Source organism: Phyllostomus discolor, chromosome 8 (assembly GCF_004126475.2).
Source record: "Phyllostomus discolor isolate MPI-MPIP mPhyDis1 chromosome 8, mPhyDis1.pri.v3, whole genome shotgun sequence".
Lineage (NCBI taxonomy): Eukaryota > Metazoa > Chordata > Mammalia > Chiroptera > Phyllostomidae > Phyllostomus > Phyllostomus discolor.
The window spans coordinates 14,880,544-14,907,076 of record NC_040910.2 but is presented as its reverse complement, the minus strand read 5'-3'; the positions used below and the strand labels follow the sequence as shown (position 1 = coordinate 14,907,076).

The following is a 26,533-nucleotide window of genomic DNA, read 5'->3' as shown; positions in this document are numbered from 1 at the left end:
TTTATGGCAGGAAAACTGCATGAAGGCATCGTTCTGTAACAGGACGAGGTGGGGAGAGTGCAGGTGGGCCAGGGAGGCAGCCACATACACAGGAAAGAAGATGTTGAGAAAAACCCAAGGGAAAACACCCAAACACTTTGTCAAGAATCAACACGTTTTCAAACGGGATAGGCCCGAAAGACTCAGAAGCCCACGTGCTTGTGGAATGTACTGTATCTTCTTCGTGCCCTGGGCTCAGCCGATGTCCATCAGGTTGTGGTCCCTCCTGCTGCTAGCACAACGCAATCGTGCGTCCATACTTGGTTGAGTTGGGAACAGCTAAGAGGAGAATGGCCTTTTCTGTCTGTCTCTCTATATACAATCCCCTTCTTCTTTTGACAGCTGCAAATCAAAAGGAGCCCATGAATCTCAACTTTAAAGTGAAGGAGGAGCCCAAGGAAGAGGAGGCCCTCAGCACCTCCTTGCCTCGGCCCAGCTACGTGTTCAGCCCGGAGTCTGAGGTGTCGGCCTCCAGCATCTCTGAGGACACCCTTAAGCCCCAGGAAGGGAAGGGGAGCGTGCTAAGGCAGGATATGTCCGTCAAAGCAGCGTCGGAACTTCTCATGAAGCTCTCAGGTACTGGATTTATTCTGAAAGGTTCACATTCGGATCATTTCGCGTGCCAGCCAACCGGGCTGCTTCCCACGTGGCTCATAATTAGCCTCCTGGTAGCCTTGTCACCTTGTCCCTGTGACTTCAGGAACGGTGGACCACTTGGCTTAGACCCCTGGGTTGTGCATATGAGTTTGTTTTCGGAGGTGGGCTGGGAGTCCGTCCTATTAAATGCAACCTTCGTTTTCTGAATATGACTGAAAATTGTTGGAAAACAACGCTACTTTCTAAGATGATGTGGGTCATCATTTTAAATGGGTTCTAATGGCGTTCAAAGCCCTTCTGTTAAGTGATCAGAATATCTTTTTTTTTTCCCCTAAGAGAGGACCTTGCTTTTGTGTGTGTATTTACTTTATGTTCTTTAAGAACTATTAAAAAGATTATTCTTAACCTAATGAGTGGTTGAGATGGTACTTGAAGTAATTACTCATAGAGTAGCAATGAGATTTTAGGAATGGAACATTTCGTGAAGAGGTATTACAATAATTGTTTAGTCCTTAAGATGAATGGCTTTTATTAGTATCTAAATGTAATCCCAGCCTTGCAGATGTTGGCAAAACCGGTTATAATTTGACATGTATGTTCCCTGTCTCCTATCTGCTCCATCCTTGGAACAGGTGAACACTTGAAAGTGTCTTTTAAATTCAAAGGCATGACTTTCAAAACGTGGAAAGGAAAGTCATATCTATAATACTACTTACCAAGTCATACTCCGTCTTCAGTTAGTTTACTACTGCTTAAAGATAACTTTTAGGAACTATATTCAAAATGCTAATACAAATCAAAAGCTTTGTTTCAGTTTGTAGCTTGCTGGGGGTGGAGGATGTGGCAAGATACGTCACGGTGGCGGTGAGGGGGGTACTTTGCTGTGTAATTTCATAAGTGAATCGGGCTGTGTTTCTGGTTGACCAGCGGGTTGGAAGTAGGAAATTAATAGTGATTTACTTAGAGTCATTGCATCAGAACGGTTGAAATTCCTGTATTTGCCAGTTGGTGGGGTTAGGAATTCTTTCCTTTGGTGTTCATTCAAAATGCACTGGAACTTCAGGGGAATGTGATTTGTGTAGATAAAGCATAATACAATTCTTACATTCTATTGTGGCCTCGTTTGCCTGAAACTTGCGATGACAGCGCAGCTTCTCCCATAACTGGGAGGTGTAACAGGACTGTGCTGATTAATGAATGCTGAAAGTTTCAAAAAAATTATATTCAAGCCAACATATTTTCATATAGTTGACCCCTCCACTCAGTGTCAAAAGGTCGTGTTGACATGGAGTAATCTGTTGTGTTTTTCCGTCAATGCAGAGAGGCTGCACGGCTCTCTGATTCTCTCCCGTACCATAAGCTTCCACATTACAGTGACTTCGACCCTTCCTAGAGTGACTTTTGTCCCCTCCAGATGGTAAGGTTCTAGTGTATAATATTTCTGTTTCAGAGTTTGCTTGTGTAGCCAGTGCCGTGGGCAGAGAGAGCTGGGTGGCACTAAAAGATCATATGCAAAAATGAGATTTCAGGGAAGATGTTCTTTCAGGAATACACTGTGTCTGAATCCTTTTGGATGGTGAGACAATGAAGTAGGAAAGTGATAATGAAGTCCCTCAAACAGAATGTGGCTGTGCAGCCATATCCATTGGATGATAATTGTGGACAGCAGTGGCCTTTCTAAACGTTTACATTGACTTTCTTTAAGCCCGTGTGCTGTGGGGGTTAAACAATAGTCAAATGGATGACATGGTCACATTTCCAAAGGGCATCTGCCCTGCTTTGTGGTGTGGAAACGTGTGAAAACATGTTAGAAGACTAAGCTAAGTTGTTTTTTTGCCCTGAAAAATTTTCCCAGCATTCTAGGTGTAGGAGATATGGTTCAAAAAACATGCATCCCTGTCCCTCCCCTCCAGATGCCTATGGTCTGGTCAGATGGAGTGCAGGGTGAGGCAGTTCGTCCAGGAAGTGACTGGCAGGCACGGGGAACTTCTTCACGCTTCTGCACTCCGGCAGACTGTGGTCAGGCGAACTGCAAAGAAATTTCCGAGTTAGTCCAAAATATAGGCATGTGACTTAAAAAAAAAAGTCATCATTCCTAAGCCACGAGGTGAAGAGGACTCACCCTTTATTGGGTTGAAAGTGGACAGGAGAGTTCCTGAGCACGGACAGGTCAGTGCTCTTGGAAGAAGGAGGCGTTAGGAATAACCTTGCTGCTCCGTCTGTCCTCGGGTTGTAAACTGGGCAATTTCAGTGTTTGTGCCCCAAAAGACGTCCAATTACAGGACTTGTCGGCGTCTTTAGACCGCCTTTTCCGTGCTGTTCGCTGTCCCTCTTTAGACAAGGGTCATGTGGTCATTCAGTTCCCAAAGCATCTCTGCAGGGAAGTCGGGGCTGCTGGGGCTGCACCTCCCATGAGACCCCGAAGCCCTTCCTCAGGCATTCTGTCATGCTGGGGAAAGTTCTTCTGGTAGGAGAAGTTGGGTGAGCCCTGGCCGGTGTGGCTCAGTTGGCTGGAGCATCATCCTGTGGTCCCAGAGGTCACAGGTTTAATTCCCAGTCAAGGCACATACAAGAAGGTGGCCGATCGATGTTTCTCTTTCACATTGATGTTTCTCTGTCTCTCCCCGACCCCCTGCACCGTCCCCACCCTCTCTCCTTATAAAAGCCATGGGAAAATATCCTCAGGTGAGGGTTAAAAAATAGAGTTGGGCAAGAAAAGGGCATCCGTGAGTTATCATGCCTTTTCTTTTCCTTCTTTCAATTTGGGCCTGAGGAATAGCTAAGATGCAGAATGAAAGGATTTTTCTCCTCTGTTACTTCCTGGAGAAGGGAAGCTGTGATCTGCAGTAGTTAAGGCCCTTTCAGCCCTTTCACTGAATGAATAAGAGGAAACTAGTCAATAATTTTGGCTGCTTCATTTCCAGTTTTAATTTATGACGACTCCTTAATGGATGCCGGGCACCTGGCCCAGTCAAATATCATGTGACACTTTCCTATGTGGAGACACCTCTGTAGGTGTATTGTTTTCCAGACTGACATCTACATTTTATGGGGAAAACACAGATGCGCTAGGGACTCGACTAAATTTTTCATTAACTGCATGTTTGGGGAAATCTGACTTTTCTTCCTTCCTGTGACTCAAGTTCTATTTCAGTTGTTAATTGGGGAGTCAAGTGCCTGCCGGCTGGGCCAAGTACATTGGTTGCCACAAAGAAAGCAGCCCACTCCAGGAAGCCACGGGAGGCCTGCGACTACCTGTTGTTACGGGAGGCGAGGCGGCCAAAGTAATCAGACTTCTCTGCTAAGCGGATGGTTGCCAAAGATAATTCCCAGAAGTCCTGGTCTAAGGAGGCCAGCGTGCCAGAGTTCAGTGCAGAGGAGAGGGGACGTTCGGCAGGCGGAGGGAGTCGAGTCAACTGGGCGGCTCTGGTTTTGCAGGGTCTGGCGACCTCGCAGACTCCTGGCGCGGACGCGTTACCCCGGATACGATTTATGCCAAAAGTGACACAAAATTGTCTCTGCTTTGTCTGTTGCGCTTTCAGAGGAGTGACTACACTCAAAGAGAAAGAGACGCTGTCTTCCTCCTTCGGGCGGCTCTGGGTTTACGTGGGGACGTGTGTATAAAATGCTCCGTGCGTGCGGCCCTGCCTAGAAATAGTGGGTAACAGTGATTTAAAACCATGAATTCCATAAAAATGACTAGCCAGATAGCTGGAGAGTTATTCAGAAACATGATTGAAAAACTAAACATTTAGATTTACCCAACATGGTAAGTAAAACTTCATATCCAGACCTTAATTTGAAACCTGTCTATTGGTTTTCTTATTTCTATGCCCTTAAAAAGGACACCAAGTGGATTTATATTCATTTTTGATTTATATTCATTTATCCCAGCCTAGTCTTGGAGAGCAATATAAATTATAATTGCCTCTCGTAGAAGAATCCAGGCGGGCCCTGGATTTGAAGTACGTGGCGAAGGGGAGAGTACAGGGAATCCGCCGAGTAAGTTAGGGCTCCAGCTATGAGGGATTTGGAAGCAGGCAGACTTGGGTAGGATGCAGTTTTGGGATGAATATAATCTCTGAGTGAACTGAAGCAGAGAGGAGAAGTACCTGAAGATTGACTTTATTAAGTTTTAATTAGGGCGCTTTCAGTTGTAAATAACAAATCCTCTTCAGCCAGTTTAGGCAAGAAAAGGAATTTAATAGAAGGTGGTTTGGGGTTGCTCGTGGAGCGATCCTGAGGGCAGGGACTCGGGTCGCCCCCCCCCCCCCCCCCCCCGCATCGTGGCCCCTCCTCTCTGTGTTTCCATGTGGACTGTTGCTGTTCCCCAACCAAGAGCTGGTGATGGCCCGCAGCTTCTGGGTTCAAAAGAGCAGCGAGACAGACATTTCTTCGCCTCAATTCCGAATTCCAGCTGATTGCCTCTTTCCGATCGGGGCCCACCAGGAGACGCTTCTGTGTCTGGGATCAGGGCGTGGTGGGTGGACAGGAGCACCATCACGTGGGGTTGATGGGAGGAGAGGAATCCCCAGAAACGCATGCATCTCAGGGAGGGCAAGCGTGAGGGTGGTGTGGGACCAGATACGTATGAATCACAAAAGCTGAGGAGCCGATTGTGGTGACTGCTGTTATTTAAATATTAAATGTCCGTGTGGTTTGGCCTTTGGGTGACGTTCCCTTTCTGGTGGACCCTCAGAGAAGACTCGCCTGGCCAGGACGCTGCCCGGCCAGCCCAGCTCTGCAGGTGCTGAGACAGGGCCTCCCCAGGTGTGGTCCGCAGACCTGCAGCGTCGGCGCAGGTCGGGAAGGATAGGGAAGTGTCAGAAATGCAGATTCCTGAGCCCTGTTCTGGGTCAGGCTGCACCCCTGTGGCTTTCCAGCCCCAGGGTTGGTTCTGACAGCTGAGTTTTGAGAAGCTCGGAGCTGAGAAAACGGTTAACTGGAGGAATAAGTTTTGTCCATCTGAAAAGAATGGAAGCTGACAGAGGACAAAGCTGTGTTGAATGTACGTTTTGCTTTTTCAAAAGAAGCATCTCTCTCGAGTGGAGATTCTTTTTCATTTATTATGAAATAATTGTATCTGGGAACATTTTTTTAGAAGGGCACCTGTACTAGTAAGCTGAGAGTGTTGATTATGAGCTTCAGATAAGACAACTGTTTTCAGGATTCTTTGCTGTTAAATGTCATGATTATTCCTGGGCAGTGTGGGCATTCTTTTAGGAGGAAAAAGCTTCCCCTCACCCCCAACAAATTAAAGACCGTGATGGGGACACTTCTATTCTAAGGAATTCCTTGAGATAAATTAGAGATTTTAGCTAAATAATTTCTCAGGGCAAACATTGTTCACTGTTCCGTTTGGTATGTCTCCTTGGGAAAATCATAATCTAGCGAACTTCATAAGCAGCAGGACTTCCACAAGAACCTGCAAGAATGGAGAGTGGGAGTTTCCGTTTTGTATCAGTGTCATCCTACGTTTGCCTCCTTCACGCTCGTGTTATTTGATTAAGTGAGAAGACATGGGAGATCGAGTTCCTTGTGATCCTGCTCGCTTGCCTACGGCCAAAAGCAAAGCTCACTCCGAAAGCGAAGAGGCGATGGGCGAAGCTACGCGAAAGAGTTCGGGTGACGTGGGAGCATCACTGGAAAAGTATTTGGTTTATTTATTTTAGTAGTAGTGTCCGTTTATCACATTGTCGAATACATGGTACAGAAGAGCCGGGGGCTCACCACTGTCAAAGTGGTGTAGTCTAATCAGTCTGAAACTGAAAAGTACTTCTTTTCACTTCAACTCTATTTGAGCACCTGGAGAAATGTGTTGAGCCCAGTACCCTACTTTTCTAAGAATGTATATATTTTAGATTGTTATGTTTCAGAACAACTTCTAGACTGATTTTTAAGCACCTTCCCAGTTTTTAAAGCTTCTTTACTGAGATACAATGCACATCACAAAGTTTACCCACTTCACGTGTACAACTCAGCAGTTTTTAGTATTGGGTTGGCAAAGAAGTCCATTTAGTTTTTTCCGAAAAGTAGAAGACAGTTTTCATTTTTCACCAATAACTTTCTTGATCTGGATATTTTGAATATGTCAGCTATCTCCTGCTATTTCTTCTACTGGGCAGAGGCCAGGGGTGCTGCTAAACATCTTCCAGTGCATGAGACAGCCCCACATGAAAGAATCACTTGGCCAAAATGTCAACAGCACCAAGAAACTTCGCAAACCACTTTTGACATGCCCCATCAGTCACAGCACCTTCTCCACACACTGCACAGATCTTCTTTTGTGCTTCTGTTGCAGTTTTACCTTTCTTGAAATATAAAGCATAATATGCTGGAGGTGTTGCACATTTTCTTCCATCTTTAATATTAAAATGGCTGCACAAAAATTCACCAATTTTGATAAGTTTTTTAGTGCACACTGACGTGACAGCTGTCACAACACAATGTCACAAAACTGTTTTGGATGAAGTTAAAGACAGCTAAGCACTACTAGAGCCGTCGTATGGAAAAAAACTAAACGCACTTCATGCCAACCCAGTACATTCACAGAGTTGTGCCACCATCATCACGTCCGGTTACAGAATATCTTCATCACCCCAGGACGGGACCCCATACCCATTAGTGGCCATTCGTTAGTTCTCCCCTGACCCCCAGGCCTAGGCAGCCACTAATCTACTCTCCATCTCAATGGATTTGCCTGCTCTGCACATTTCGTATAAACTAAATCATACAAACACGTGGTCTTTTTTAACTGGCCTCTTTCGCTTCATGTTTTCAAGATTCATCTATGACATGTGTCAATACTTTATTCCTTTATATGGCTAGGTAATATTCCATTGGATATTATTGCAATGGGTTCGGCAATAATATAATATTAATTATACACATGGTATAAAATGGTGTAATTTTATACATGGTATAAAATGGATATACCACATTTTGTTCATCTATTCATTCGCTGATGAACAGAATTTGGGTTGTTGCCCAACTTTTGCTACTATGAACATTTGTCGAGTGTTCCTGTGGACATATGTTTCGTTTTTCTTGGGTAGATAGCTAAGAGTGAAATTGCTGGGTCAAATGGTAACTCTATGTTTAACATTTTGGGGAACTGCCAAGCTGTTTCCCAAAGCAGCTGCACCATTTTATATCCCCACCAGCAATGTATAAGAGTTCCAGTTTTTTTTCACGTTCTTGCCAGAACTTGTTATTGTCTGTCTTCTTTGTTACGGCCATCATCCTGGGTGTGCACTAGTATTTCATTGTGGTTTTGATTTGCAGTCGACTGATGATTAATGACGTTGAGCATATTTGCATATGCTTATTGGCCATTTATATATCTTCCTTGGAGAAATGTCTGTTCAAGTCCTTTTCCCACTTTTTAATTGAGTTATCCTTTTACTCCTAACTTGTAAAAATTTCTTATGAATTCTGGATGGAAGTTCCTTATCAGATACATGATTTGTGATGTTTTTCCCATTCTGCTGATTTTCTTTTCGCTTGCTTGATGGTATTATTTGCAGCAAAAAATTTTAAATTTTAATATAATCCACTTTCTCTCCTTTCTTTTGTTGCATGTGATAGTTGTGGAGTTATTACATTTTCCATAATTCCAAAAATTAGGTAAAAATGGAGACTTGTTTAACATTAAAACAAAAGCCAGTCTTTACTTATATGACCAAGTATTTAATTTTCATACATAAAAACTACAAAACCTAGCTTATTGAATGAATAACTCCATAGCAGAGTTGACTCCTTTGATGTAAATATTTGCTGTAACATTCTGTGGTTCGGCTGATGACAAAGAATATCTGTGTTGTGTTTTTTTAATGACTTGCAATGAATGTGACCAGCAATGGGCTTACAACTAATTGGCCAGATGACTTTGCTCATTGGCATGCATCACCTAAGCAACCTTCGAGATACATGGGAAAGTTACATCTAAGTAAGGAATTAATTAGACTCTTTTTCTTGGGCACTTGAAAACTCAGTGAGAATGGACGTTGTTTGGAGTGTGAAAACTATATCTTATACAAACAAGGACTCGATCACTTTAATAAGATAAAAACGTGATGTTTATAGACCCAGAGAGTTATTTCCTTGGCGGTCTGGGCCTCGTTAGGCTCAGAGGATGTGCCGCGGTGGCGTTTACCTGGCTGCTTCAGCAGGAGGAAGTCGGCAGCGTGCCTGAACGCAGCCCTGAAGGGCGGTTCCTTGCCCAGCAGGAGGAGGGGACTTGCTCCCAACAGGCCCTCCTCTGCCTCCATAACTGGTGTTACCCTCACCCTTTGACTAGTGAGCCCTCTGTTTACTTGGTAACGCCACACACAGCTTACAGAGCCTTGAACCCACACACCTGAATGGCTGTTGCTGCTCCCCACTTCACGTGGGGGCTCGGCCAGCTCACACCCCGTGGCCCGTGACCCTGCACCCCCTCTTCCCTCAGAGCCCTCAGCCCTCAGGCTGCCCTTTTGCTTTCCTGACCCAGCCTCTTCCACCTCCCACACTGAGGTCTGGGACTCAGAAAAGCTGGGCTCAAAGGGGCTCTTGTTTTATTATCATCGCCCGGTTGCATAGCTGCATATGCTAATATAGCCACGAAAATTTGTATTGGCTAGTGTTCCCAGAAGCCAGGCAAGAACTGGCAAAGGAATTTCCTAAGCTCTACCTTCATTAGAGAGTCATTCCTGTTTGGCGACCGGGGGAGGGAGGGGTTTGAGCACCCCTGTAAGGTTGAGGGTGGGGCTGTAGGGGAGGGGGTGCAGGGTGAGGTAGAGTGTGGTGGAGGGTTGCAGATCCTCCTTTACAACATTGAGCAGAAGAAGGACGACCCCCAGGACCTGTGTTTGCAGGTGGGGATGCCTGTATTGCTGCGTAGTTTCCTGGTTTCTGGTGTAAATGCCCTGTAGTCATCAAGTGATTACAGGTCGTTTACACAGCACAAACAGCGGCACAAACACAGAGGCCGTTCGTAAGTGCTATTTGATGGTGACAACCCTAAGAAGAAGCTTTATTTTCTGAGGGAGACCCAGTTGCAGTGTGGATGCCAAACTTTGCGTAACTAGTCATTCTATTGCATTTTTCACTCAAGAGGATACATTTCCCTCCCGGGGAGAAGCAGGGTACCTTAGCCATGCATTCAAATCACTCTAGCTTTTTACGGCTTTTGTCCCCAAGCCTTTTGTCTATCATGTTACCATAGTTCTGGCCTTGGGGTGGGAGAGCACAGCCATTATTTTTTCTCAGTGAGAGATTGAAATATTTTCATTCCATGGTAGTTTTTTTTTCTCATATTGACCTTTCACCTGTCACTTGCTCATGTCAAAGGTGGGGAACATTAGGATGTGTAGTTAAAACCCATGGATTCTGTGCCCATCTGGATACAAGCTGGTAATGCAGACCTACCTCTGGAGAAGGGACTCCTCTCCTCACTGCCCTGTAGCCTGTTTGCTGTGGCCACGCCCCCTCAGCACTCGGGGGGGGGGGGGGGCGGAGCTCCTGAGAATGAGGGGCCACTCGTTTTCATGGGGTGGGGTGGTGTCCCTATTAGCCCAAGAATGGAACGTGTTCGTGAGAGGAACTACTTCTCCCTACGGCTTCTGTTATTCTTATAGGAAGACAGGGGATTGAGAAATGGAGGGATCTTGGTCTTCCCTCCCAATAATTCTTCTATTTACTCCACTCATATATACATATATATGTATATGTGTGTGTGTGTGTATATGTATGAAATGTGTATAACTGTGAAATTGCAGCGATCTGGGGGACTCCTTCCGAGATCGGAACCATCACCCTGCCCCCTGAGTCTTTGAACATTGGTAGGAAGCTTCCGTGGAAATTCACCAGTGCTCATTTAGCCAACATATTGGGTAATATCTAGGTAATACTTATTTTTCTTCTGCCCCTTTCTTAAAGCGCTCTGGGGAATGGAGAAGAAAAGTGGGACCAGGAGGATAGTTTAATCAAGACAGATGGTTATCTCCTTCCAATTACATGTGCTAAATAAAAGCTTTTGCACCATGTTTATCCCATCCGAATGCTGTTGGAAATATTTTCTCCTGAAACATCGTTCACACTAGAAAGCTCTTCCTGTCTGACCGTGTCTCAGCTCTCCCGGAGACACCCAAAGCTCCAAGAGTTCATCCTGTGTGACAGTGAGTGTTCGGTCCTGGGGCCTGGTTCTCCGCCGAGGGGTGGTGACCTCTCCCTCTGTTTCCTTGCTCCTCACCACCTGCTCCAGGGGAGGACGTGGGAAGAGAGAGGCGAAGGGAAATTAAAATGAGTCACTTACGCTACTTGCGAGTAGCTTTGATGTAGAAAAGGCATTTGGAAAAGAAGGTTGAAGCCCAGCCAAAATGCTTTGTGAGGGTGTGCATGTGCTCTGCATCTCCAGGAACCCCTGGGGTAAAATCAGGAGCCCGGAGAGGTCGTTTTCCACCATCTGACAGTCCCACCCTCTGTCTGAGGGCCCCCACAGACGGGGCGCAGGCTCCCGGACCCTACCAGAGGCAAAGCCTCATTTATCTTTGGTGATTAGCACCTTGTTTCTTGGCAAAAATATGTTAAGATTTGTTGGGGTTTAAACGAACCCTATACTTTAGCTTTCCTCTACTTTTCATTCATTCTTTCCACTTAATTTCCATGCTCTTCCTTCTTCTTTTTTTTTTTATTTATTGTGGGTTTTTTTATTGTTCTTTCATTCAACAAATATTTATTGAGCTCCTACTGCTTTCCAAGCCCCATTTTGAGCGCTAGGGATGCAGAGGTGAAAAGACAGTGCCCTCTGCCGCATGGAGCCTCCCTTCTCATCCCGCTTGTCACCGCAGGGAGTGCCCGGGTTCTGGCCTCCTGGGTGCTGTGATGCTCCGCCCTCTGCGCTGTACTCACCGGCCCTTCCCCGCCTGCTGGAAATACTGCCCAGTGGGAGAGATGCAGCCGGGGCTTCTCAGCACAGATACATACCCCTGTGACATGATTCAGTAATATTTAGCACCACCTAAGAAAAGCATTTAAAACTGTCTGCACATACTAAAGCCTTTTTTACCATCTGTTAGTGGAAAATACCTAAAAAGTTTTGCAAAACTCTCAGTAACTTAAATAAAACTCTTGGCTTGCTCCTTCTTCTCTCTGGGCATTAAGGACCCCCTCTGTTCTGCTCGCCCCTCTTTGCACATAAAGCACTTGACGGAGGTAGACTTTGCCTTTTGGTGATTTTTTAAAAAAAATATCAGCAGGAATTCTATTGAATCTTTCAGGAATTCTGTTTAAAACCCACACGTGCATACCCACCCCCTGCATCCAGGTTCCTGGGGAGATATGGAAAGGCCCATTAATCACAATAAATGAGGTGAACAGGGCTCAGATTTATTAAATGGCAAAGGATAATGATGTTAAATAGCTTTAAGGTTAGATCAGACACTTTAATTGACCCTGCTCCTTTCTTTTTTTAATATAGACCAAAAAAAAACTATATCTGGACATTAGATGAAAAATAGGTTAATTTTTTAAAAATGAGATCATTTGGAATGTTCCCAGATGGCAGACGCGTAGTTTAAACACACCTCTTCAGCTAATTTCCAGTGAAATCATCACACGAAAAGGAAAGGGGATGATGGGGAGCGGTTTTACATCAACACCGGGCTGCTCCGGGCTGAGCCGTCCCACGTCGTTGCGGGTTGCAGAGGCTGATCTCCTGGGGCCCCCATACCCTTGACTGTCGTTGGGACAAAAGGGGAACGGCAAATAAAGCGAAAGGGACAACTGTGCAGGGTCCCGGACCTTCTTCAGACTTGTGATCACTTTCCACATGACCACTCCGAGAGACCTTCCTTTCTGTTACCGGAACCTCCCATGCAGCTCAGGTTCTTGTCCAGAATCAAGTCCAAAACTTGTGCTGCAACCCTGGGCCCAGTTCTGTGTCTCGTCTGAACACACGAGCAAATGCCCAAGGATCCGTTGCGTTGCTTGTTGGCACAGGGGACTCGAAGACTGATTTAAAAAGCAACAGAAGAATAATGCTTCAAGTGCTTGGCTCCCATGGAAAATATGTTTCTTGGAAGGAGAACTTCCATATCTCACTAACTCTTTATTGCCTTTAAAGTTCAAGTTCCATTGTTTTAGGGCATGTTTGTTCTGTGCAAATTAGTGAAGTGGGGCACCTGGGGCTGCTCACCGTGTGCTTTTAAAAACCTGATTCCGAGTTGACCCCCTGCTTACTTCTGTCTAACTGCTAATTCTGGTGCACATGGATAAGTCTTCAGGTGTTTGTTAACTCTCCTTCTTACAGTCGTCAGATAACAGGCTGGTACAGAGGGCAAATGCTAATTATTTTATGGTTTTGGTGATCCAACTCCAAAGGTCAATTCTGATAAACTACTTTGGAAATTGTTTTAGGGATCAAAAATGTGGTTGTGTGTGTGTGTGTGTTGTGTGTGTGTGTGTGTGTGTGTGTGTGTGTTGTGTGTGTGTGTGTGTGTGTGTGTAGAAAGGGAACAGACATGCAAAAAACCCCCATCCTTTTAAATAAAATTCTCCTAATGTTTAGATTACGGTGAAGACTGGTTTTGCCAACTTGGAAAGATGATTTAATTAATTTTTAACCATTATTTAATTTGGGGCAGACCTTCGCCCACACTCTGCATGGGGAGGCGCAGCAGGGGTATTTAAGAGGGAATGGGGTGAGCACCGCGTGCTGTGACCAGGCCCTGGGATAGTTCAGTGGTGGCAGAGCGTGAAGGCGCGCGGAAGGGCGCTGAGAGCTGGTGCGGAGGCCTCGGGCCCAGGGCCTGTGCAGGGCGGAAGCTAAGGGAAGGAATCCTTGTCAGAGGGCAGCCACCCGGGGGTGGGAGTGGACCGGCGCTAGGGGTGGAAAGAGGCAAGAGGCCCTCGTGGGGGTGCCCGGGATGCCTCTCCGCTCTTCCTCAGGTTTCCATGGCACACACCATGCTGGACCACCCTGGCCACCTCTTCTTCCGGTTCTTTTCTCCCCCCTCCTCTCCAAGAGTAGATGGGAACCTGTCGACCTGCCCACGTGCTCTACACCTCCCTCGCGACCTGCCCAGGCCTCCCCACTCAGAGGACACCTGTGCTGTGTGTGGCTGCTGAGTCTTGTCCTGCCGCCTGGAAGCCACCAGGAGTTCCACTTCCTGCGGGGATCGTAAACAATTCGCCAAAACAGAACTGAAAAAACATTTTTCTAAATTTCTCCCCAACCCAACTTTTTGTATTCCCACCCCAGATCTAGAGAGCATGGCATAAGGGACACCATCTGGCACGTCTGTCTGGCGTTTGGCTTGGGCGGGGAGCCTGGTGGATGGGTGCCTGACACCTGCCTGGGAAATCCAGAGGGTGAGACTCAGGATGGCCAGCTGCTTTGGGGGCCAAGTGTGCTGTGTGGGGCCTGAACTTGCCCTCTAGGTCTGGTCACGTAAGAGGCTCTGTTTCCCGTGTCCCCGACAGCGACCAGATTCCCCTCAGAGGACTGGCTGGCTTCATGGGTGTTGATTTCAGTGCTGTCCAGTGGGGCTGCCAAGAGAATTGATGGTCCCTCAACACAACGGGATATGGGAGGGACAGGAGGGTCCCTAGGGGCAGTGGGGGAAATGAGTGACCCCAGACAAGAGGGACTTCAGCCAGGTGAAGGGAACGTCAGGGGAGAAACCAAAGTGAAGGCTTCGGAGACCCCATGCACAAACCCCATAAGCCTCTGCTCGCCTGCAAGGCAACACCATTCTAGAACGGGAGAGTGAAGGAAGACCTTTCTCATGCCCTCACCTCTTCTCCTCCCTCCGCCTCCTTCTCCAGCCCTTCTCTGAGGTCTGAGTGGGCAGCTGGTGTAGAAGGCAACAGGAAGGGACAGGGATTCCCCCCACTCTCCCCGTCCCTGTAATAGGTAAGCAGTACACTGTTCCAGACAGCTGGAAGGACGGGTCTTCAAAGGAAGGTGCAACTGTGAATTAACACCTGGGCTTGGGCCGTCTGCATTCTGAATCGAGACTGTTTTGCTGTGAAAAGGGGTTTTCAGGCTTTGTATCAGCTAAGAATGATCAGGTATGGGCCTGCCTGAGCTTTCTGCCAGGGAGAGGGGAGGGACTGTTCCTACCAGGCAGGTTTAAAGAGGCAATGAACTACAAAAAATAGAGTTGCTTTTATGTTTGCACCCTACGCATCCTGCTTATTCAAGGTACCACCAGTCCCACCTCTCGGGTCGGCCCTCCCGCCGGACCAGACCAGTGCTGTTCCCTGAGCCCCCGAGGAGGAGCACAGTTCCCCCTCAGGTGCCTCGGTTCACTGTCCGCCTGGACTCCTCTCCCCACGCGGTATTTTAATTTCACTTCTTGCAGGAGAGGGCTGTTTGGACTTGTCTGATCATTCATTTAGATTTAAACTGCTTGAGGGCAAGAACCACGTTTTATTTTCTTCAGTGTCCCACACATCATGTATCTTAGTACTTAGCCAGCCCATAGTAGACATTTTTAGAAGATTACGGAATGACCGATGAATGGAATAACACAGGTCGATAGCTAGTATCATTGTGTTTCTGAAGGTGGAGAAGACAGAATCACTGCATTCCGTTGCCCCACCCCACTGCCAAAGTGGGAATGGGCTTCTCTGATTCACCGACTCTTCCCGTGCTGCCAGTGGGCAGCGTTCTAACCACTTCCACGTAGAGCACAGCATCTTTTTACGGGCGCATATGATTGTTTGCATTATTTAAAAAGTTAGGTAAATGACAGAGTGCCCACATATTTTATAGAAAAATTACAGAATACAAATAAGCATTGCAATAAACAAACTGTCATGCCCATCCCAGGTGTGACACAGTCTCATCTTTTTCCATGTGCCAAGCTCCTTCTTGGAGTAACAGCGTAAACCATCTGGGGTAAGATTAGTATCTGTCCTGATACTTGGGGAAGTGATGTAAACGGATTTGTAATGGGCGTGGAGAGGGAAGCCGAAGGGAAAGAATAAACGCCTGGAGGCGCAGACCTGCGTTGGGGCGTGGGAGTCTCAGCTGAACCAGTGAGATGATTCATTCAGCTTTTGTTCTGTAGGGGTGCCCCGGGCTAAGGGGAGCAAGCTGGGAGCTGGCCTGGGGACCCAGTGGGATCTATAACGGGCACCCTGTTCCCAAGTCAACCTGCCTCCCGCACCTTAGGCCAGCCTGTCGTCCCCACACCTGGCTGAGAGGGTCACTGGGGAGCCTAAGCCACAACTTTAGGGAAGGGGAGGGGTGGCAGGAGGTGGGAGAAGGTAAAGAGGGATATAAATGGTGACGGAAGGAGACATAACTTGAGGTGGTGAACACACAATACACGATACAAATAATGTAGTATAGAATGTACACCTGAAACCTATATAATTTTATTAACCAACGTCTCCCTAATAAATTCAGTAAAAACAAGTAACAAGCTACAATGTTAGAGTAGCTTTTGCTTTCTTCTTTGAAGCTGTGGGTGCTGATTCAACTTGGGAGGGAATGGGTTAGAAACCAGAATGTGGCAGAAACTTTCCAGCACTGGTCTCCAGCTAGGGTGGCTTCGCTCCCCAGACAACATTGGCAACATCTGGAGCTATCCGTGGTTGTCACAACTAGGAGACAGTGACAACGGCATCTAGTGGGTAGGGGGACGGTGACAAGGGCATCTGGTGAGTAGAGACCAGGGTGGTTGCTGAACATCCTACAATGTGCTGCACAGCCTCCCACGACGAAGCAGCATCTGGCCCCAAATGTCACAGGCACTGAGGTTGAGAAACCCGCTTAAAAAGAGAAGGCAAGGAAGCACTTGGCAGGGACGCCCAGAAGAGCAAGGACTATAGAAGCATTTACTGTATCGTGTCTTGCTTATGCATTGAGAGGTCCACTTGAGGGCTCGTCTCGGGGAGTCTGGAGTCCATCAGGTAGATCGAGAATGCTAAAGGATTGTATCAGTGGTCAGTGTTCTGAGCGTTTTTTGAAAGGTCAGGGGTTGTCATAGGAAAGGGCAGAACGCACTTCATGGAAATCATACATGAAAGTATCCCACGTAGCTTTTAAAAACGGACTTCATTAAATTCAGTGGTGCGGATAGCCAGGTGGATTTTAATCCAGGGGAAAAGCTCGGGAAGAGGTGCTGGGGAGGGGACAGGGATGAATAATGGAGCTCCTTTCTAGCTTTGCTCTGTATGTTGTTGAGGTTTTTCGTAACTAAATGAATCTCTTTCTAGTATTCCTTTGTGTTTGTCTTCGGGCTTGAGCACGACTTGCAGGGCTCAGAGACGTCATTGTGTACCTGCGACACTGACCCCACTGTTTACTGTCTAAAGGAAAGTACTTGGAGGGAACACAGAGAAGGGACCATGTGCTGCGACTGCACCAGGGGGTGGACCACCTGTCAGGGCAGCAGGTCCCCGGGGGCGCAGGAGGTGTGGTCAGTACTCAAGGGAGAGTTCCATGGACGGGAGCTAAAGTGCACTTGCAAAAGTTCTTTTTTTCTTTTTTTTTTTTTTTTAGACAAGATTGAATCAGTGGACTTGGCTCCACAGACATACAGAGAAAAAAAAAACAGCTTGGCAGAGTGAGAGAAGGGGGGGAGGGATCTAAATTAAATGTAACAGTTGCCTGCAGATTAGTTGCTGACAAAAAACAAGTCCTTCTCTCTGAGAAGCATGTGTAATATGTCAAAAGGGAGAAAAGAACAATTAGCGCACTCCTTACACAAGAGCTTATTGATAGCACCGTAGTAATTTTAATCATTTAATTAAAAATGCTCCCTCATCTTTATTGCAAATCAGTAAACTGTATATGTGCTTGACTTTCACCTGTCTCATACTCCGCAAGGAAAGCGCAATTTTCTCCGACCAACTAGCTTGCAGCAATGAGATTTCCCCTTTCGCATTCCCTAACTTTATATTTTTTTATTGTTTCATCCATCTGTCCATCCATCACCAGTTATCACAGACTTGGTAGCTTAAAACACCAGAAACTATTCCTTGACGGCCCGGGGGCCAGAAGTCTGATAAAGCTCCAGGCGGGAACCTCTCCCTCCCTCTCCCGGCCTGTGTGGCCCCAGGCAATCTGCGGCTGTGGCTGCCTCTTCGGGCTCTGCGCCTCCGGGCAGGACGCCGTAGACCGGGTAGCCTATTCACAACAGGAATGTATTTCTCATAGTTTGGGAGGCTGGGAAGTCCAAGATCAAAGAGCCTCAATATTTGGTGTCTGGTGAGAACCCTCCTCCTGATTCATAGAAAGGCATCTCTTTATCTCGGCCTCACGGCAGAAGTGGCAAGGCAGCTCTGCGGGGCCTTCTTTGTAAGGGCACTAATCTCATTCCCCGGGGCTCCACCCTCGTGACCGAAACACCTTCAGAAGGCCCCACCTTTAAATACCACCACACTGGGGATTGAGTTCCAACACACTGATATGGGTGCGACACAAATGTTTAGTCTGTCTTCACCTGGCCTTTACCCCTGTGTCTCGTCCTCTTCTGTCTATTATGGGGACACTTGTCATTGGATGTAGGGCCTACTCCATAATCCAGGATAATCTTATCTTGAGATCCTTAATCATATCTGCAAATACCTTTTTTGTTCAAAATAAGGTTATATTTATGGGTTCCTGGCATTAGGACATAGACATACCTTTGGTGGGGGTCACCATGCAATTCATTTGTCTTGTCTATCCCTGTCTGAGTCCTTTTGGCTTTTTGTTTTCTGGAATGCTGAGTAGCTACTAATAAACGCCTATTGATTTGAAAGTGTGGCCTTATTTCAAAGTGACCCAAATTAAGGGCTAATTGCGCCACCTTGTTTCAGAGACATCCTGCTGTTAGCTCTGAGGGACACGTGGACAGAAGGATACGCCGGCCTTGCAAAGTGAATGTGTGTTTCAGACTAGAGGCCAAACGTCTAACAGTCACGCCTAAAGCTGGAGCAGTCAGTAAATTGAATCGTTATTATAACCTGTAAGATTGCTGCTTTTCTAAGTGTTAATCCTTGGGCCGCAATTAACTTCCTAGGTGGTCTTGAGGATTACTAGCTCCCAGCAAGGCGTAAATGTTTTAGTTGAATCAACTCTATTTATCTTTTATTAATTTAGATGCCCTAGAAGAGAAAGGGAAAAAAATGATCAGAGCTTTAAAAATTGAGGGAGAAAATCATTATTTTAATATGCTAGCCCTCACTTGATTCACTGAAATTGAGTTATAAAATAAAGGCAGATGTAGACCATCTTCTCTGTAAGTTCGGGAAGCAGCGTGGCAGGGAGGGAGGAGTGTGTGGGCGTGGCCAGGAGCCCCAGTGCAGGGACCCCGAGCTCCAGATCTGCACAGTGAGGCCTGGTTCTGCTGCCCTGGCTGTGGCCTTGGGCAAGTCACTTAGCTTTCCAGGCCTGGGTTTCCTACTTTTTCAGGAAACCAAACGGGTCAGATGAGCCGTTGTTCCACCTGTGTCCCCGTGTGCCATGGCACTCTAGTCCCGTCTGCTCCTTGACACCACGCTCACGGTCCTCTTGGTGATGAGACAGTGGGTTTGGTTCTGAATTGAGACTCTCCCGTGTTTTTGTTTGTCTTCCTGCACCTGCTCGCAGCGGAAAGCTACAAGGAAACCCAGATGGTGAAGATTAAAGAGGAACCCATGGAGGTGGACATCCAGGACTCGCATGTCTCGATATCACCCAGCCGGAATGTTGGCTATAGCACTTTAATCGGGCGAGAGAAAACTGAACCCTTGCAGAAGATGCCAGAGGGCAGGGTGCCGCCGGAGAGAAACCTCTTCAGTCAGGACATCTCCGTGAAGATGGCCTCCGAGCTCCTGTTCCAGCTGTCAGGTACGTGTGCGTCCGGGGCAATGCCCACAACAGGCGGGAAAGCCGCTCACACAGAGGGAACACACCCCCGTGATGGGGTCTTTGTAGACAGAAATCAGTTCTGTTACTTGAACATGCCTACTGCAACTCAAACTCAGTGGATAGAATGTTGCCAAGTTGAGCTGCTGCCAAACTTTCTTTAATAAATAGTTAAGAATCGTTTGAAATGAGAACTCTATTCAATTCTGTGCAAACGATCCCTGCGGACCAGGCTACATGTCTCACCTCTAATGTTGTTTAGGCAGTTGATCTGATTAACAGCCTTTTGTTTTTTTTTCTAATGTGCAAAAGATAAACTCCAGCTTACTGCAGCATTGACTGAATTACCATGAATTCCAAATTAGTGCGGTCTGAATTAATGAGATTTTACTGTATCTCACCAAAAAAAAAAAAAATCAAGGAAAGGGAAAAGCAAAAGATGAAGAATGAGGATTCTTTTTGGCTCTAGCCTAGTAGAACATTTTCTGTAAACCAACTGTGCTGACTTTGAATCCTTGGAATTCAAAAGTGCAGTAATTACCGGCTCAGCTAAGTGTCCTGATAGAATAGCTGAGGGTTCTAGTCCCTAAACTTTCCCCCTTGTTAACTCTCTCAGACTGCATGCATACATTATGTCCTTAACAGATTATGTAAACATGCTTGAGACTGATGATTCATACATGTTTAAGATGTAGATTTACATAGAGAGATACCTCCCTGGTCTTTGGTCATGTATTTGTCTGTGTATTGAAGTTCATGCATCGGTACAGTTTGTTACTAATGTTGGATAAACTCTTGCGTTATGGATAACAGATTTAAAGCACCCATTAGATGCCTCATTATTTGAGAATTCGCGTGTTTTCTCCACTAAGGAAAATACCAGGACAGAGAAAAGAAGCTAGAATCCGTGGGCCATCACGAGGGTTCCCCTTGTCCTTGAGACTCTGCAGTGGGAGGCCTGCGAGCCCTCCCACGAGGGCTCTGCGTCTGTGCGGAGCTCTGCCGCAGCGGAAATAGTTAACGCTGTCAGTGCAACAAGGCATACAGACCTTTGCGAGCTCCAGAAAAGCTCCCCAAGTTGCAAACGCGCTTTTTGATTTTTAACAAGCTGAAAACATATCTAAACACCATAGAAGTTTGCAGATGATTGAGCAGTTCCATTTGGCAAAAGCGAGGCCAGCGAGGCTCTTGTCAAGAGAGCCTTCCCGTCTAGGAGGGCGTTATCACAGTCTGCGATCAGCTCGGAACTTTGTGTCTGCGAGCCCTGCCCCTGGCACTGTCACAGCTGCCTGGGTGACCTCAGGCAAGCCATTTAGGCCCGGTTTCCTGCTTTCTAAACGAATGCTGCCTGGGAATCTCAGTTCCCCCTCATTGTCCCTGGCGAGCGGACAGAAAGGAATTGTCCACGCAGGCTGGCATGCCACAGCCTCAGACTCTTGTGTTACAGAGGATGGGACAGATGTTGTAAATCTTTGTTGAAATTTTTCCAAAATTTGTAAGATTAGGAGCTTTTTTTTTTCTTGCCCTGCCGTTGAAACCTGAAACCCTGGTGGAGTTGGCCGGGTTTTCTCTGGGTACGTAAAAGAAGCCATTGAGAGCCCTGGCGGTCAGGGCCGAGGCCTCGCCTTTGAACTGCTTCGGGGAGGCCAGGGTTCCACTTTTGTGTTCTTGAAAGCTAACGAAATAATTTCTGACAGCTGGTAGGTACAGACCTCAAGACGGAGGAAGGGAGGGTTTACCTCTTCATGTCTGGTGGTATTTTTCGTCCCGGGTGACATTTATCCGAATGAGGGCCCCTCAACGGCAGCGCCCAGAGGTCGTCCCGTGGCTGTTTTCATAGCCCCTCTCACAAAGAGGGCTGACAATACCACAGGCTCGCGGGTTGTCATCCAAGTCGGAAGCGGAACAGTTGCAGCAACGGCATTTTTCATGCTGAATCAGAGAGAGGCAGAAATTCTCAGCTGGGGAAAGACCTGGTAGAAACAACTCTCCTTGTGCAACTGCGTGTGCATGAGTGTGCAAGGACTGCCTCAGGCCTGGCCGAAACCAGACAACACGCTTGAAACTTGTTAGTAACTGTGTCCCTCTGATTGGTTTTTAATCAGTTTTGGGGGATGCTGTCTACACGCTTCTGCTGCTGGTCTTTCCCGATTAGACAGGGAGGGTTTGGCTGTTTAAAGAAAGGAACCAAGGGGAGACCCGCACGAGAGAAAGAAATGGTCAGGCTGTTTCTGCTGACGGCTTGTGAAAGGCACAACGTGAGTGTCCGTGACCTGAGAGGTTTGTTTCCTCCTTTCTCCTTTCAGAAAAAGTGAGCAAAGAGCACAATCACACAAAAGAAAACACCATCCGGACGACCACCAGGTAGGCACTCCGTGCGGGGTCCCCGAGGAACCCCCCTGGGGTGGGCCGTCGGGCCCACAGCACACCGTTCCCCAAACCGGTTCCTCCCTCTGTGTCAAAGGAGTCTCGCCCTTGACCGCTGTTTTGTACAAGAACCTCGGGGCGGGGGGAGGGGGGAACGATACAGAAAGCGAGGACACCAAGGTGGGGGAGGACCACTGATATTTATTAAACATCTAAAAAGTGTCCTTTGCTGTGGAGTTTTTTTAATTAGAGGGGATTTTTAAAAGATTTTGTTTATTTATTTTTAGAGAGAGGGGAAAAGGAGAAAAAGGGAGAGAAGCATCGATGTGTGGTTGCCTCTCCACCCAGGCATGTGCCCTGACCGGGAGTCAAACCGGCCACCCTCCAGTTCTCAATCCGGCCCTCAATCCCCTGAGCCACACCGGCCGGGGGGGAGTTTTCAGGTGTTCTTGTTTTCTGTACCCGAGAGTAATTTTGTGAAGTAGTTAGTATCCTCTTTGCAGAAGGCTCTAGACTTGAGAGTTGGATGGGTGGCACCTCCGTGGGTCTGTGTCTCGGGACAGCTCCCTCAGGAGGAGGCCGGGCTGCTGGCTGCAGCTGCTCCTAAGGAACTGTGCAGCTGGGGACTGACCGTTCTCACCCAGGAAATCCAAACGTGTTCTCTCATGGCATTGATGGGAGGGCAGAACGGTAAAAGCAGAAGACAGCACTTTAAAAAGTTGCAAGAAAGCCTGTATCGCTCACAGCTGTGGGTAAGGAAGCTTTCCACTGGCTCAAGGCAGTTTGAGGAGGTCGGCCAGGATGGGCTACCCAGGGTGGGCTACCCGTCAGTCTGCCAAGCAAAAGGGAGGGACCAGTCTTCCGACACTGAGCTGTCAGAGGGGACCACCAGCCAGCGCAGACCCCACCCCTGCAGATACAGTGCTCCAGCCGGGGAGCTGAGCCCTCCCCCTCAGAAGGCTTTAAGTCTGGGATCTTTGCTTCCCTGGGCAAACTTAGCTGCTCCCTAATGGGAGCGTCGGTTAGCTTCGTGCTTTTCTTTCTTGCGACTAAAGACAAACGATGTTTTTCTCTTCGATGTGGTCGGAGCTGACCTCACAGCATCATCAGGCACGTGGAGGGTGCCCAGTCAAACCTTACCTGAGTTGTGTTTTCTTTCTAATGCTGTGAGTTGGAATGGAAGAATGTCACACATTAAACCGTGATTGAAACAGAGCCGGCTTGCCTCACGCACACAGAGTTGGTACAGTGCGTGGGAGAGGCGCCTGCCTCTGCCGGCACAGAGCGGTGGAGTTAGCCCGGTCTCCGTGGACGAGTTCACCGCTGGGAAATGAGTGTCGGGATTTGGTTTGTGCACCGCGTTGGGAAATGGGTGCGGTGGGTGCAAAGTGTGTTTCGTCTGTTAAGTGGGATTCTCAGATAGGAGCCGTGCACTACTGCAGATTCCAGCCCACCTCCTACCTGTAATCTGAAGGCCGTTTAGTGTATGGTCTTGTGTCTGTGGGTTAAACACGTGGAATTGGCCAGATTGGCCGTCCCTGAAAGGTGGCAGACTAAAAATAGTAAAGGATCATTTTAATTGGCTTCCATAGGCTTCTTGAAGTGTCGCAGGCCAGGCTCCTCAGCAGCAGAGCCCGAGGTGGGGGTTCCTGGAGGGGGGGCAGGGGGCTTCACTGGGGAGTGTCCTCACAGGAGCCTGCGGGGAAGCTACTGAGCAAGCGCGTGTGGTTTTAGCCGGGTTCGAGCTCCAGCTCTGTCCTACAGTGGGTTCTGGGACGTGAACTGCACCACAGTGAACCCTGCCTCGAGGCAAGGGGGCAGCTCTTTGCACCCCCTTAGTATTCACTGACTTCAGTGGGGGCCGTGGGGGCCGTGGACCCGCCCAGGTGAGGGGGCACTGATGGTGAGGGCGGTTCTCACTCCGTGAGCAGCCGACACTCCCAGCAACCCGGGAGAGGGCGCCTGGGGGCCTGGGCAGGACCCCAGCAGCATCTCCTTGGAGGTCTCTGCTGCCTCTTTAAGATTCCATGATAATATCCATATACCAGAAAGGCATGCAGCAAGGCCGTGTTATGTTACGCTTTTCGGGTGTTCTCTGGGAACAGGTAAGAGGAGGTTTGAACTAGCCCCAAACACGTGAAATGCTCCTCGTAGCCTAAATTGCTGTGGCTGGAGCTGGAGCATAATTACAAGATAGAAGAAGACATTTTTTTAGCCATTGGCAGAAATGAAGCAATCCTTAAATTCTCCTCTTGCGGGGAGTGAGAAGAAAGAAGTCAGATCTTTCGCCCGAAGACCAGGGAGAGGTGCTTCCTGTAAGCCCCTGCCCCCCACCCGCCCTGTGACACAGCGTTCAGCAATCTGTATTAAGAAGAATTCTCGGTTTATTGTTCCTCTCCAAAATCCTCAGTGTGTTCTTATTTTTCCTTTGAGTAGGCAGCTTGCTCAATTAGCCTCTCCTCGAATAGATCTCTTTTTTACCTTCTCACCTCATTACTTCGGGTGAAATAGAATCAAGCTGCTTTGTGCCCAGAAATCCTCTTTGACCTGAGTTACCTGATAGCAGGGATGCGGGGGGAGGGCAACTCTCTCTCTCTTCTTTTTTGAGTCCTGGTTTATTTCGTATGCACAAGGGGAGCTTCTGGGTCATGTGTGAGGAAGGTATGATTTGGGATACTTTTCAAAAAACATTTACATCACCTTCCAAAGTTCCATATCTCCAGATTTGTAAGTCCTTCATGGGGTGGTTGGTTAGTTATCAGACTTCTCGTGTTTGATTTCCTAGAAGCAGCTGACTGTCCAGAACAATGGCTCGTGATTGGAATCCAGTTCAGAATCGTCTGCGTTTGCGAGTTGCTAGGTACATTTAAGATAGAGCATCATTTAACGGTGAAGTTCATGGGGAAGGACAGCCCTGGGGTGCTGGCCTCAGGGAAGTATTCAGATCCGGCTCTTCCAAATGCCAGCGAGCTCCCCCACAGCGAGATCTCCTGCTCCTGGGGTCCGATACCCGGGGGAACTCGTGGAGAGACAAGGCACGCAATACTGAGGAAAGGGGTTGACCCTCTCGCTGTCCTTCATAAACCCACAGCTTCCCCCGCAGTTGTCCATCATTATTGATCTTGACTCTCACTCCAACCACAAGAACTAAGGAAAAGTGTAGCAATGCAGGATGAAACACTCGGTAGCTTGGCATTTCAGATGGGCTTACCAACGAGACAGGGGGGTGCCGATTCCCCGGCCGGGGCACCGAGAGAGCATGAAGCTGGTGGCTGTGTGTGCAGTGAACTCTCCCGCCCTGGTCACAGCTGTCCATTGGCGGTTCTGCTGTTTGGTGGTGCCTCCATCATACGGTGGGAAGATGTGGAGAGAGAAAATGGTGTTAGACAGCATTCCTTGTTAGCAATGTTTAAAAAGAGGCTTAGGTGAAGCTAAAGGTTGAAGCTAATAACTAGCAAGTTTCTGGATCATTGGTTCTTTGCTTCATTTTTTTTAACTCTTACAATGGAAAATTTCAGAAGTACAGAGTGTACCCATGATTGCGTTTCAACAGTTATCTATTCGTGACCCGTATTATTTCATGTGTCCCCTCCTTCTGTTGCCCCTCCCTCCCCCTAGATTATTTTGAAGCAAATCCCAAACATTTTAAGAACTTCTTTGAGAATGCCTTCTTTTTTTATCCTAAAAACTTAGACTCGGCTGCTTAAATGGGATCACCTTCCCAAACGTCAAGGAGAAAAACAATCGCCGAAGTGCCCCATGTAGCCAGGCAGAGAAATCCACCTGCTCCGCAGCCGGAATGACTGACTCACGTGGTCCTCCTGCCCACCAAGGCCCTGGCCTCACCCCTGCGGCCCTTGTGTGGGCCCTCCTCGGGCACCTGCACTGAATCGGTCCTGTAGGTGGCACCTCACTGTAAATGCTAAAAGCAGCCGTTCCTTTGCCTGGTTAACCTCAGAGTCCAGAAAATCCAATCCAAGTGTAAAGAAGCCGTGTGTCTCCTTTGAGATAGTGTGTAGACAGAGTGTTCTTAACGCCATTCTACCTGACAAATGAGATGAGGAGACGGCCCAGCCAGACCCACAAGAATAGAAGGACTGAACACCTAAGAGACTAATAAAATCCTGGGGTTTCTATTTCCTTCCCCCGCACCAGCCTAGGTTCTACAGGGAACAGATAACCAGCTAATATGACCGTCTGTAGGTGAAAATATATGAGGAATGCTCTCACAACCACATACCAAAGTTTAGAGGAATGAAAGGAAGAGCGGCATCTTCAGACATGGACCATCACCCAGCCAGATGCCAGATGAGATCAAAATAGGAAAATGGAACCCTAGAGTAAGAATCAGATAGCTCCTGGCAGGTGAACTGGACATGCTCAATGTTGTGTAACACCGTGAACTTCAAACAATGGCTGCCAAGAACGCTCTCTTGATTATTTGTTCTCTTTTCCCCATTAATAATTCAGTGTCCGTGGGGATATACGATTGCAGGCCTATAAGAAAAACTTCTCACACCTGGCTGGCTATTCCAAAAGCAAGGAAATGTTTACCTGAATTGTCCTTTTCTCCATCACTAGGCCAAAAGCAGAAGTAGGAAAATCAGAGAAAGGCGGATTTGTATCATGCTGTGCCGACCAACATTTAATTTGCCCAATTTCCGAAATTTGAAATGTGGGCTATTTTTCTAAGATTTAGATAAT

The 26,533-nt window shown here is 47.5% G+C and overlaps 1 protein-coding gene across 8 annotated transcripts in view; it reads left to right on the top strand.

The window, feature by feature from the left end:
- Positions 1-26,533, top strand: part of ZNF827 (zinc finger protein 827) — a 157,650-nt gene that overhangs the window by 63,400 nt on the left and 67,717 nt on the right. For all 8 annotated transcript variants that reach the window (XM_028519081.2, XM_028519080.2, XM_036031852.1 and 5 more), the window contains 3 exons: positions 382-615; positions 19,205-19,444; positions 21,769-21,826. In XM_028519081.2, the coding sequence (XP_028374882.1) occupies positions 382-615; positions 19,205-19,444; positions 21,769-21,826 (532 nt within the window). The remainder of the gene's footprint in view (positions 1-381; positions 616-19,204; positions 19,445-21,768; positions 21,827-26,533) is intronic.